The 13730-nt window shown below is 46.3% G+C and overlaps 1 protein-coding gene across 9 annotated transcripts in view; it reads left to right on the forward strand.

The window, feature by feature from the left end:
- Positions 1 to 13730, forward strand: part of LOC140189340 (seipin-like) — an 81964-nt gene that overhangs the window by 43589 nt on the left and 24645 nt on the right. For all 9 annotated transcript variants that reach the window (XM_072246077.1, XM_072246082.1, XM_072246081.1 and 6 more), the window contains one exon: positions 7552 to 7617. In XM_072246077.1, coding sequence (XP_072102178.1) covers positions 7552 to 7617 — 66 coding nt within the window. The remainder of the gene's footprint in view (positions 1 to 7551; positions 7618 to 13730) is intronic.

Here is a 13730-nt window from a genome sequence, read left to right on the forward strand (position 1 = left end):
AAAGTACTCAGGAAGCTGAATAGGCTAAAGGTACATAAATCTCCTGAACCAGATGGAATGCACCCTCGTGTTCTGAAGGAAGTAGCTGTGGAGATTGCGGAGGCATTAGCGATGATCTTTCAAAAGTCGATAGATTCTGGCATGGTTCCGGAGGACTGGAAGATTGCAAATGTCACTCCGCTATTTAAGAAGGGGGCAAGGAAGCAAAAAGGAAATTATAGACCTGTTAGCTTGACATCGGTGGTTGGGAAGTTGTTGGAGTCGATTGTCAAGGATGAGGTTACGGAGTACCTGGAGGCATATGGCAAGATAGGCAGAACTCAGCATGGATTCCTTAAAGGAAAATCCTGCCTGACAAACCTATTACAATTTTTTGAGGAAATTACTGGTAGGCTAGACAAGAGAGATGCAGTGGATGTTGTATATTTGGATTTTCAGAAGGCCTTTGACAAGGTGCCACACATGAGGCTACTTAACAAGATAAGAGCCCATGGAATTACGGGAAAGTTACATACGTGGATAGAGCGTTGGCTGATTGGCAGGAAACAGAGAGTGGGAATAAAGGGATCCTATTCTGGTTGGCTGCCGGTTACCAGTGGTGTTCCACAGGGATCAGTGTTGGGGCCGCTTCTTTTTACATTGTACATCAACAATTTGGATTATGGAATAGATGGCTTTGTGGCTAAGTTTGCTGACGATACGAGGATAGGTGGAGGGGCCGGTAGTGCTGAGGAAACGGAGAGTCTGCAGAGAGACTTGGATAGATTGGAAGAATGGGCAGAGAACTGGCAAATGAAGTACAATGTTGGAAAGTGTATGGTTGTGCACTTTGGCAGAAAAAATAAATGGGCAGACTATTATTTAAATGGGGAAAGAATTCAAAGTTCTGAGATGCAATGGGACTTGGGAGTCCTCATACAGGATACCCTTAAAGTTAACCTCCAGGTTGAGTCAGTAGTGAAGAAGGCTAATGCAATGTTGGCATTCATTTCTAGAGGAATAGAGTATAGGAGCAGGGATGTGATGTTGAGGCTCTATAAGGCGCTGGTGAGACCTCACTTGGGGTACTGTGGGCAGTTTTGGCTCCTTATTTAAGAAAGGATGTGCTGACGTTGGAGAGGGTACAGAGAAGATTCACTAGAATGATTCCGGGAATGAGAGGGTTAACATATGAGGAATGTTTGTCCGCTCTTGGACTGTATTCCTTGGAGTTTAGAAGAATGAGGGGAGACCTCATAGAAACATTTCGAATGTTAAAATGCATGGACAGAGTGGATGTGGCAAAGTTGTTTCCCATGATGGGGGAGTCTAGTACGAGAGGGGATGACTTAAGGATTGAAGGGTGCCCGTTCAGAACAGAAATGCGAAGAAATTTTTTTAGTCAGAGGGTGGTGAATCTGTGGAATTTGTTGCCACGGGCAGCAGTGGAGGCCAAGTCATTGGATGTATTTAAGGCATAGATTGATAGGTATCTGAGTAGCCAGGGCATCAAAGGTTATGGTGAGAAGGCGGGGGAGTGGGACTAAATAGGAGAATGGATCAGCTCATGATAAAATGGCGGAGCAGACGCGATGGGCCGAATGGCCTACTTCTCCTTTGTCTTGTGGTCTTATAGAATGTACCTGTGCAGAATGCCACTCAAATATCCCCTGAACATTTGCCATATTTCTGTACATTTCCCTGAGAACATCTGTTCCCAATTTATACATCCATGTTCCTGCCTGATAGCTTCATATTTCCCCTTGCTCTAATTAAACACTTTCCTAACTTGTCTGTTCCTGTCCTTCTCCAAGGCTATGGTAAAGGAGACAGAATTGTGATCAATATCTCCAAAATGCTCTGACATCTGACCAGGTTCATTTCCTGATAGCAGATCAAGTACAGCCTCTCCTCTTGACACCAGATCACGTATAGCCTCTCCATTGAACAATCTCAAACAACACAGTATGATAAAAACTCAGAAAGCAAGAGTACTGTGAGTCAATACAGAATCAAGCTTCTTCTACAGCACTGTCCCATCACACACTCCCTGGGGCCAGACACAGAGTGTAGCTCCCTCTACACTGTCCCATCACACACTCCCGGAGTCAGACACAGAGTGAAGCTCCCTCCACACCGTCCCATCACACACTCCCGGGGTCAGACACAGAGTGAAGCTCCCTCTATACTGTCCCATCACACACTCCTGGAGTCAGACACAGAGTGAAGCTCCCTCTACACTGTCCCATCACACACTCCCGGGGTCAGACACAGAGTGAAGCTCCCTCTATACTGTCCCATCACACACTCCCGGGGTCAGACACAGAGTGAAGCTCCCTCTACACCGCCCCATCACACACTCCTGGGGTCAGACACAGAGTGAAGCTCCCTCTACACCGCCCCATCACACACTCCTGGGGTCAGACACAGATTGAAGCTCCCTCCACACCGTCCCATCACACACTTCCAGGATCAGACACAGAGTGAAGCTCCTTGTACTTTGTCCTTGGACAGGGACACAGAGGGAAGCTTTCTCTGCGTTTGGTGTAAGCACATTAAATGCACTACTCTGACCTTTTTTGTTGTGAAATCAGTTCAGAGCAACTGTCCTGAAAACATCTCACTGTGGAGTACGTTGAAACTGTGAAAAGTTGTAAAAATGCAAGCGATGAACTGGCAGTGGTTATCTGATCAACCTCTCCATTCGGAATGGCTCAGCAGTAATTCAAATTAAAAAACAAAATCTGTAGATGTGGGAAAAGAGAATTAAAAATAAAAATGCCTGTAACATTCACAAAATTCTTGAGGAACTCAGCAGGTCAGGCACAATCTAAGGAGGGGAATGAACGCTTGATGTTTTTAGGCTGAGGCCCTTCATCAGAACAACTGCCTCAGCCTGTTACAATCCATCTGTCCTTCTCAACTATTTACCTACAGTCAGAGAAAAGTATAGCACAGAAACATTCGGCCCATCTAGTCTATTCTGAACCATTTAAACTGCCCTACTACTTCCAACCTGCACCAGGACTGTAGCCTTCCATATCCCTATCATTCATGTACTTATCCAAACTTCTTTTAAACGTTGAAAACATTGCATGCACCATTTGCGATGGCAGCTCGTTAACACACACTCACCACCCTCTGAGTGAAGAAGTTTCTCCTCATGTTCCCCTTAAACTTTTCACCTTTCACCCTTAACCCGTGACCTCTGGTTGTAGTCCCACCCAACCTCACCGAAAAAAGCCTGCTTGCATTTACCCTATCTATACCCCTCATAATCTTGTACACTTCTATCAAATCTCTTCTCAATCTTCTGTGTTCTAAGGAATAAAGTCCTAACCTATTCAGTCTTTCCTTATAACTCAGGTCCTCCAGACCCGGCAACATCCTTGTAAATTTTCTCTGCACTCTTTCAACCCTACTTACATCTTTCCTGTAGGTAGGTGACCGAAACTGCACACAAAACTCCAAATTAGGCCTCACCAACGTCTTATACAACTTCAACGTAACATCCCATCTCCTATACTCAGTACTTTGATTTATGAAGGCCAGTGGGTCTTTACATCCCCATCGACCTGTGAAGCCACTTTCAGGGAATTATGGACCTGTATTCCCAAATCCCTCTGTTCTACCACACTCCTCAGTTCCCTACCGTTCATCCTCCCTTCCCTACTGTCCATCCTCCTCCCCTACCCACTCACTTCATCTGGCCTATCACCTGCCATCTTGTGCCCCTCCCACCACCTTATTCAGGATCCTCCCTCCCCTTCCTTTCCATTCCCGATGAGAAGTCTCGGCCCGAAATGTCGACTGTTCATTCCTCTCCACAGACGCCGCCTGACCCCGAGTTCCTCCAGTGTCGTGCGCGTGTCGCTCAAGATTTCCTGCATCTGCAGAATCTCCCAAGTTCAAAGCAAGTTTGATTATCAAAGTACAAATACGTCAGCACATACAACCCTGAGATTCATTTTCCTGCTGGCATCCTCAGCAAGTACAAGGAGTATAATAGAATCAATGCCTGACAGGGGGGACAACAACCAGTGTGCAAAAACAACAAGAAAGAGGAAAAAAATAAATATTATAATAATAACCGCCCAGATATAATAATATAAACAAGCAAGAACAACTTGCTTAATAGATATAGCCATTCCAAACACACATAACATACTGAAATCGGTAAGTGAAAAACACCCGAAATATGCTGAATTGAAAGAGGAAATTGAAAGACTATGGAACATGAATACATTGTCCCGATAGTAATACCTGCAACTGGTATCATCCCAAAGTCACTACACAATAGCACCAAACAATTATGCCCACACTGCAATATCTATGTAAATCTTCAGAAAGCCACAATACTAAACGCTACTACAGTAGTCTGAAAGTTCCTAGCAATTGAGAAATGAGTGTGCTTGGCTATGCCCGTACCTCAGGTTTTACCAGCCTGAGCTGAGGAAAAATAAAATTAATAAATAAATAAGCAATAAATATTGAGAATATGAGATGAAGAGTCCTTGAAAGTGAGTCCAGTTCAGTGATGGGGCGAGTGACATCATCCTGTCTGGTTGAGGGGCAGTAACTGTTCCTGAACCTGGTGGTGTGGGTCCTGAGGCTCCTCGTACCTTCTACCTGATGGCGGCAGCGGGAAGAGAGCCTGGTGTGGGCGGATGCTGCTTTCCTGTGAGAACGCACCGTGTAGATGTGCTCAATGCTTCTGCCTGTACCTGGAAGACTCAACAGATTGATCTGTGGAGAGAGAAATGTTTTAATGTTCCAGGCTGAAGTCCACAAGGCCATAGGAGCAGAGTTAGGCCATTCGGCCCATCGAATTTGCTCCGCCATGCAGACCTGATATATGCTGATTTATTTCCCCTGTCAAACCGCTCCTCCTGCCCTCTTCCTGTAAACCTTAATCCCCTTACTAATCAGGAACCTATCAACCTCCACTTCAAATATACCCAGTGACTCGGCCTCCACAACTGTCTGTGGCAATGAATTCCACAGCTTCAGCACCGTCTGGTTAAAGAAATTCCTCCTCATCTCCGTTTTAAATGGACTTCTTTGTATCCTGAGGTTGTGCCCTCTGGTTCGAGACTCCCCCACTATTGGAAACATTCTCTCCCTGTCATGTGGGTGGCATGATAGTGTGGTGGTGAGCACATTGCTTTACAGACATAAGATGGTGTTTAATTCCCACTGCTAGCTGTAAGTTCTCCCTGTAACTGTAGGGGTTTTCTCCAGGTTCTCTGGTTTCCTCCCACATTCCGAAAACATACAGTTTAGATCAGCAGAATAGAGATGCCAGGGATTGAACCCAGGACCTTGTACATGCAAAGCATGCACTCTTCCACTGAGCTACATCCACACTCACCTTCATCAGAGCTGGGCAAGAGGGAAACTGAGTTGTGTTAAGTTGCAGAGAGAGTGGATCCCTGATTAGCTGGGGCCAAGGTCACTGAAGTGGAGCCAGGTTTACAGATCTACTGACTGCAGAGATGTAGAAGGGCGTGAAATGCCAGTCAGAGCTGTCTTTGAAACCAGAAACCATAGGGAGATTTCTGAAAACACACAGCAGATCAGCCAAAGAGTTGTGCACACAAAATGCTGGAGCATCTCACAAGGCCAGGCAGCATCTATACAGAAAAGAGTACCCAGTCGACGTTTCGGGCTGAGACCCTTCATTGTGGCTTGAAAGGAATGCGGAAGGAGTCTGACTCCCCCTTACTTTCCAGTCTTGACGAAGGGTCTCGGCCTGAAACGTTGACTGCTTACTCTGTTCCTTATAGATGTTGCCTGGCCTGCTGAGTTCCTCCAGCATTTTGGTGTATGTGTTCCTTGGATTTCCAACGTCTGCAGATTTTCGCGTGTCAGCCTAAGAGTTATGCAGCACAGAAGCAGGCTATTTGGCCCAATTTGTCCACGCTGACCGGGGAACCTGCCCAAGCTAGTCTAACATAACACACACAAAATGCTGGAGGAACTCAGCAGGTCAGGCAGCATCTATGGTAATGAATAAACAGTCGACATTCTGGCCCTTCTTCAGAGCTAGTCTAAGGTGCCTGCATTTGGCCCATTTCCCAATAAGCTTCTCCTATCTCTGTCCCGATGCATTTTAAACGTAATTGTGACAGCCTCTACCACTTCCCCCGGCAGCTCATTCCATTGACCCAGCTTCCTCCAATGTTACAGATCGATAACTGGTTCACTGAAGTATCTAAATATATGAATATATATGGGACCTAAGACTTCTGCACAGTACTGTAGTGATTTTATGATTTGCACTGTACTGCCACAAAAAAAGCAACAAATTTCATGACGTGAGTGATGACAAACCTGATCCTAATCTATGTCTCTATTGTGGACAGAGAGAGGGGGGAATCATAGTTGGGAAAAAGGGAAGGGAGAGGGGAGGGAGTGGGATAAGCACCAGAGAGACATTCTGTAATGGTCAATAAACCAATTTTTCGCAATCAAGTGATCTTGCCTGGTGTCTCGGGGCTGGGTGTGTCTGCACCCGTGCCACCCCCAGCCCCTGGCACTCCTCATCAGCCAGCTGTCCCACACCTCTCCCGCAGCGCTCCACCCTCCGCCATTCCCAGCATCCTTTGCCCCTGCCGGATTTACAGCCTCGCTCGCCGCTCCACATTGACCAACACAGCACCGTGCAAAAGTCTCAGGCACCCTAGCCATGTATATGTGCCTAAGCTTAGACTCTATAGTGTAGTGGAGACCATACTGTGGACAGTAAATGTAGTATCCTAGCCTGGAAGACCCACTGCTTCACTGTGAGGGCCCTGCCCTGGGAGTGTGCAGTGTTACTGTGCAAAGGGAGCTCTACCTCCCTGTAATCAAATGTCGAGCAACATCGTGAAGAGGATGTTGTGGTCATGGGGGGAAGGCAGGGAAATGGGGTTGAGAGGGATACCAAATCAGCCATGATAGAATGGCAGAGCAGACTCGATTGGAAGTGGCTGATAGAATATAGTGCAGAGAAGTGTATGGCCGTGCGCTTTGGTAGAAGGAATAAAGATGTATTTTCTAAACTGGGAGGAAATGAAAAACTCGGAGGTGCAAAGGGACTTGGGAGTCCTCGTGCAGGATTCCCTAAAGGTTAACTGGCAGGCTGAGTCGATTCCAAGGAAGGCGAATGTAATGTTAGAGCTTATTTCAAGAGGACCAGAAGATAAAAGCAAGGATGTAATGCTGAGGCTTTATAAGGCATGTGTAACAGGGAGACGGCAAGAGAACGGGGTTGAGAAGGAAAATAAATCAGCCCTGGTGGAATGGCGGAGCGGACTCGATGGGCCAAAGGGCCTAATTCTGCAGGTCTGTCTTGTGGTCTTCATAGAATGGTGCTGCATCTCCTGTGATCGCCTGGGGAAAATCTCAGGTGCTCAGAAAGCCCCCTGCTCAGCTCAGACTTCTACAAACCAGAGAGGAGCCCTCCCCAGTTCCCAGCCAAGTGGCCTGACTTCCTGTCGCATAACCGTTTTGCTGGCTGGCTCTGTTATATTGGAATTCGATGATCAAATGGTACAGATCAAATTACCTAAACATTGGTATGTTTTTCAGGCACATCATGGCACTCTGCCGGGCTAGCGTCAAGTAGTCGTGTCATGCAGGAACGGCCTCCAGGAGGTAAGTGGCTCAGTCTTATACTTCAGGTGTGTTGTCGGACACCTCCGCAGCTTCCCAGAGTTCGTCTGTCCCAATCCCCTCGAGGGCTTCCTATCTCTTTGAGCTGCCTCAGGGGTCTGTTGCCAACTGCTCTACCCAAGGCTGCAAGAAAGTGCAGAGAGTCGTACACGCAACTTAGCACGTGGAAACCATCCTCCCTTCCATAGCGAAACACGAGAGACTGCAGATGCTGGAAACCTAGAGCAACACCCTGAAGGTGCAGTGGGCCAGGCAGCATCTCAAAGTAAATTTATTATCAAAGTACATCTGTGCCTCCGTATACAACCCTGAGATTCATCTTCTTGCAGGCATTCACAGTAAATAGAAAGCTTCACAATAGACTCATCGAAAAGCTGCCCACAAGACAGGCAAACAACTTGTTGAACTTTGAGTTTTGACTCTCGTAGCCAGTGCTGATTTTAAAGGAGTGGGCAGGCTTAATAAACTCATACAGCGATAGAATTGGCCTTTCAGCCCATCTCTTCCATGCTGACCAGTCTGAGGTGGTCCCATTTGTCTACATTGGCCCGTGTCCCTCTAAACCAGGGATTCGCAAACATATTTATGCCGTGGGCCAATACCATTAGGCAAGGGGTCCACAGACCTCAGGTTGGGAACCCCTGCTTTAAACCTTTCCTATCCACAGAAGTAAATTATCGTGGACTTTAGGATGAACCATCCCCCTCTGCGAGTACATGGCTCCTCTGTTGAGAGAGTTAATTGCACCAGTTTCCTGGGAGTTCACATCGTGATGACCTCACCTGCTCCCTCAGTATCACCTCCCTGAACAAGCAGGCACAGCAGCGTCTCCACTTCCGAAAGAGATTGAGGCTCTCTCTCTCTCTCTGCCCCCTTGTGTCCTGACAAGTTGCATCTCCATCTGGTATGCCATCTGGCATCTCCACAAAGGACTGTGAGAATGACCGAGAGGATCATAGGGGTCTCCCTACCGTCCATCGGGGACATTTATCAGGAGCGCTGTGTACGCAGGGCCCTTAGTATTATCAAGGATCCCACCCATCCATCCAGCATCCTCTTTGACTTTCTACCATCAGGCAGGAGACTCCGATGCGTAAAGACAAGAACGGTCAGGATGAGAAACAGTTTCTTCCCTCAGGCCATCGGGCTTCTGAACTCCCTGCCGCATCATATTCAAAGTGTCACCAATTAATTTGTTCTGTACCTGACAATATTTAACTTATGTGCTTTGTTTATTTATGTGTAATTCATTTGTAGATTTAATTCTTACTTTCCAAAGCTATTGCGTGTTATGTGTACTACCGTGCTTTACCCCCTGGTTTGGAGAAACATTGTCTCATTTGGCAGTATACATGTATGTAGTTAAATGACAAAAGACTTGACTTGGTGACCTGTCCAAATACATATTAAATGTTGTAATGGTACCTGCCTCTGCCACCTACCCAAGACCCTTACTGCGGAAAGAACATCTCCCCTTTCTTCCCCTTTTAAAACTCTTCCCTCCTACCTTAAACATGGGCCCTCTAATTTTAGCCTCCACTCATTACCATCATCATTATGCGCCATGTCCCATGACGCGGGCGATCATGGTCTTTGACCATGATTGTTCTTGGCAAATTTTTCTACAGAAGTAGTTTGTCTAAAATTTGCCTGAAGTTCACCACGCAGCCAATCCGCGACGACATTTCCTGCCCGCATCACAATTGACTTTCAGAAATAAGGACCGATCAGCTGATCGATAAGTATATAAAGGCCAGGCGTTTGGAGGACACACCACACTTAGCAACGCACTGATGATGTGTGATATGGTGAAGAAACGTTTGCCAAGATCAGTGAACAACTCAACCCAGCCATCATCCACCCAAGCTACACATCTTCCAAGTTTTTTCCATCACCAATACTCTTAAGAGATTTTCTGCCTGGTGTCAGTGGTCACATAACCAGGGCTTGTGACCTACACCAGCTGCTCATACGACCATCCACCACCTGATCCCATGGCTTCACGAGACCCTGATCAGGGGACTAAGCAGGTGCTACACCTTGCCCAAGGGTGGCCTGCAGGCTAGCGAAGGGAAGGAGCGCCTTACACCTCCTTTGGTAGAGACGTATCTCCACCCCGCCGCCCATTTAGACTCCACTACTCTGGGGAGTAGATTGACCACTCACCCTATCTATGCTCCTCATGATTTTATAAATCTCTCAGTGGTCACTCCCTCAGCCTCCTTCATTCCATGAAAAAAGCAACAGAAATGGTAGATTGGGAAATGAAGTCGAGGTAATGTATTTAGTTTTTCAAAAGGCACACAGCACAGTAGCGTAGCAGGTCAGTGCGTTGCTTTACAGCTCCTCGATCACCGATAGGGGTTCAATTCCATCCGCTGCCGGTAAGGAGTTTATATGCTCTACACCGGACTACGTGGGGTTCCTCCTGGTGCTTTGATTTCTTCCCACAGTCAAAGACGTACGGGTTAGGGTTAGTAAGTTGTGGGTATGCTGTGTTGGTGCAGGAAGCGTGGCGACACTTGCAGACTGCTCCGAGCACGATCCTCGCTGATGTGATTTGACGCTAGCGAGGCGTTTCGCTCTACTTTTTCGATGTGCAGGTGTCAATTAAAGCCAGTTTTTAATCTTTAAGAAAAGACATTTAATAAAAGGTTAGATAAGCTATGTCCAAACAGGAGCTCCGCACGCTGACCCAAGGTGGTATTCCACATGGGTTGATGCTGGGGTCACCTGCTGTTCACCATTTGCCCAAGCAATTTGACTCAATAGAAAGGACAATGTCACAATTTCCAGGGATGTGTAGTTAACATAGAGGAATTCAACCAACATGCAGAATGGTTTATTAACTTCACATGTTCCGAGATGAAGTCTTTTGTGTTTCATCTAGACCAAGGGTTCCCAACCTTTTTAAATCCACGGACCCGACAATTCATCCAATTTGTAATGACCAGTGTGTGCAAAAATCTTGTGCTGTGTGGTTTTTTTGCCCGGTGATGACAACAAGTGCGCTCTGAATTTTATATATAGAGGTATTCATTTTAACAGCTAGCAAAACACTGTTAATAAGAAATTTAATCTTCTCTGGGTTTGATCATTTTCACTCTTGTTCATCTGCACTCTCACAAAGCATAAGTAGCAGGCCTGTAGCAGGTAATGAACGATTCTCTCACCAGAGCTTTTTTGTACACTGCCCATAGGTGATTTGCTTGCCAAGGAATGCTTTAAAAAGTCAAGTTACCAAATATCGCTCCACTTCTTCCCACTTGTAAATTCTCCAGCAACTTTTGCATCACGACAATACATGCAGCTAACACCAGTTTCTGTGTTGTACATAAATATTTCTCGTAGCTGCACATTCCTGACCTCATGAGCTTTTGGTGTAGCAGTTTCTACTGTTTTGCTAAGCCAGTCTGCTTTAAATGAACTAGCAACACCAAATGCTGGAAGAACTCAGCAGGCCAGCCAGCATACATTTTAAAAGCAAACAGTCAATGCCTCTGGCCAAGGACTAATGGTCTCGGCTAAAGCGTTGACTGTTTGCTCTTTTCCATGGATGCTGCCTGGTCTGCCGAGTTCCTCCAGCATTTGGTATGTGCTACTTGGATTTCCAGCATCTGCAGATTTTCTCTTGTTAAGTGAACTTGCAGTTCTTTTGCACCTCGCGCCCTTTGCTGCTTTGGAATTCGACATAGTGAATCAATAATTTCTTCAATAGAACAATGTAAATAAGCCAGTTCTAAAATCTGCCGACAAATCATCGCAGATTCCACATTCTCATCATTGTCCGCAAACTTAGCCAGAAAAGGAAATGTGATTGTGTATGACCGTGGAATATACTGAAGATGAAGGGGTTAGACAATGAGGAGAGGTTGAGTCGCCTGGGACTGTACTCGCTGGAATTCAGAAGGATGAGAGGAGATCTTATAGAAATATAGAAAATTATGAAAGGGATAGATAAGATAGAGGCAGGAAAGTTGTTTCTGCTGGTAGGTGAGACTAGAACTAGGGGACGTAGCCTCAAGACTCGGGGGAGTAGATTTAGGACGGAGATGAGGAGGAACCTCTTTTCCCAGAGAGTGGTGAATCTATGGTCTGTGGAATTGGAGGTTATCTCAGTAAATATATTGAAGACAGGGTTGGATCGATTTTTGCATAGTGGGGGAATTGTGATTAATTAACTAAAGTCTGTCACGAGCCTTGTGGCCCATCAGGCCAGTGCTTATGCTGTTTTCCGTGGCATGAAGTGACCGAGGGTACGAGACTCCCCCCCCCCCCCCCCCCCCGATAGGACACCAGTCTATCGCGAGGTTGACACCCAGTATTTTGCCGGTACCCATTCTCAGCTGGGTGGACTGGAGCATTGTGTGGTTAAGTGCCTTGCTTAAGGACACGACACGCTGCCCTGGCCGAGGCTCAAACCCACGACCTTCAGATCGCTAGTCCAACGCCCTAACCACTTGGCCACGTGCCACACAGGGGAATTATAGGTTATGTGGCAAAGGCAGGTGGGTGGAGGTGAGTCCATGGCCAGATCAGTCATAATCTTATTGAATGGCGGAGCAGGGTCAACGGGCCAGATGGCCGACTCCTGCTCCTATTTCTTATAGTCTTATGTCGATGACAATTTGTGCGCAGTTTAAATTCCTTTGTGCGCTTGTAGCTGAGCACGCACACATCTTAGAGGGAACATTACATAGACCCCTACCATTAACCGAGGGGTCTCTGGTTCCCGGGTTGGGAACCCCTGATCTAGACAGATCATGCCAGACATGAGTACCTCAAGATAGTACGGAATCAGGTTTGTTATTGCTGACGTATGTCCTGAAATTTGCTCTGTGGCAGCAGTGCAGGGCAATACACAAAAATTACTAGAGTTACAAAAAATAACGTGCATCGTGCAAAAGAGGCATAGTGAGGTAGTGTTGGTGGACCTTTCAGAAATCTGACGGTTGAGGGGGAAGAAGCTGTTCCCAAAACAGTGAGTGTGGGTGTTCAGGCTCTGTACTTTCTGCCGATGATTAGGACGTGTTCCAGGTGATGAGGGCCCTTAAAGATGGATGCCAGCTTCTCGAGACGTCGCCTCTTGAAAGTGCCCTCAGTAGCCGGGAGTGGAGCCGGCTGAGTCTAACAGCCCTCCGATCTGGTGCACCAGAGTCTCCATCCGAGGCTCTGTCCGCATTCCCTCCACAGGGGTTTACAAAACCTTGAGGATCAGTCGCCCACCCCAGGATAGTGGAGTCCGAATTCTGTCGAAATCGTAGAAGGAAACGCTAGGACAGAATAAAGACGCAGAATAAATCTGTTCAACTAGACCAGGCGCAGAGAAGATCTGAACTGTGGTCCCAGCACCCCTCCAAGTAAACAACTGTGCCAACCAATTAATCAACCACATCTTCCATGGGCCTCTTGGAGAACCTTGGGTTGACCTTACTCCAAGTTCAGGAGTAATAGATCATCAGGTCATGGCCAGTACAAAGACTTGATGTTAACAGTGAATTTTTTTTTCCTCTAGGCGGTTTATAGCTTAATTCATTAATCTGAAGGCAGCCAATTATGTCTCATTAGACAACGACAGCTTGTCTAATCATAGCTCACAGGTAAAGATGGCTGTAAATCTCTCAACCACAGAATGAAGGTTAATTTGAATATTAACCCTGGCAACAAGAGATCAGTGGGAAGGTAAAGGGCGAGTAAAGACCATGGGTCACAGAGAAATCAGTCAGGTAGTGGGGCTGATGAGATCACATTGAAAATCAGCATGGTCTCAAAGGGCTGAATGGCCTCTGGTATTATAAGATATAAATATGAGGAACCTTTGTCAACAAAGCCTGCAGAGTTCAAAGTAAGTTTATTATCAAAGTACACGTATGTCACCATATTCAACCCTGAGATTCATTTTCTTGCGGGCATACTTGAAAAATCCTTAATAGAACAATAACCATTATTAATCAATCAAAGACCACACCAACTTGGGAATTCAGCCAGAGTGCAAATATGAAAAGAAAGAAGTAATAATGATAAATAAACAACCAATAAGTATCGAGAACATGAGATGGAGAACGGTCATGATCATGGAAAGACCATGATCGCCG

This window comes from Mobula birostris, chromosome 28, assembly GCF_030028105.1.
Source record: "Mobula birostris isolate sMobBir1 chromosome 28, sMobBir1.hap1, whole genome shotgun sequence".
Taxonomy (NCBI): Eukaryota; Metazoa; Chordata; class Chondrichthyes; order Myliobatiformes; family Myliobatidae; genus Mobula; species Mobula birostris.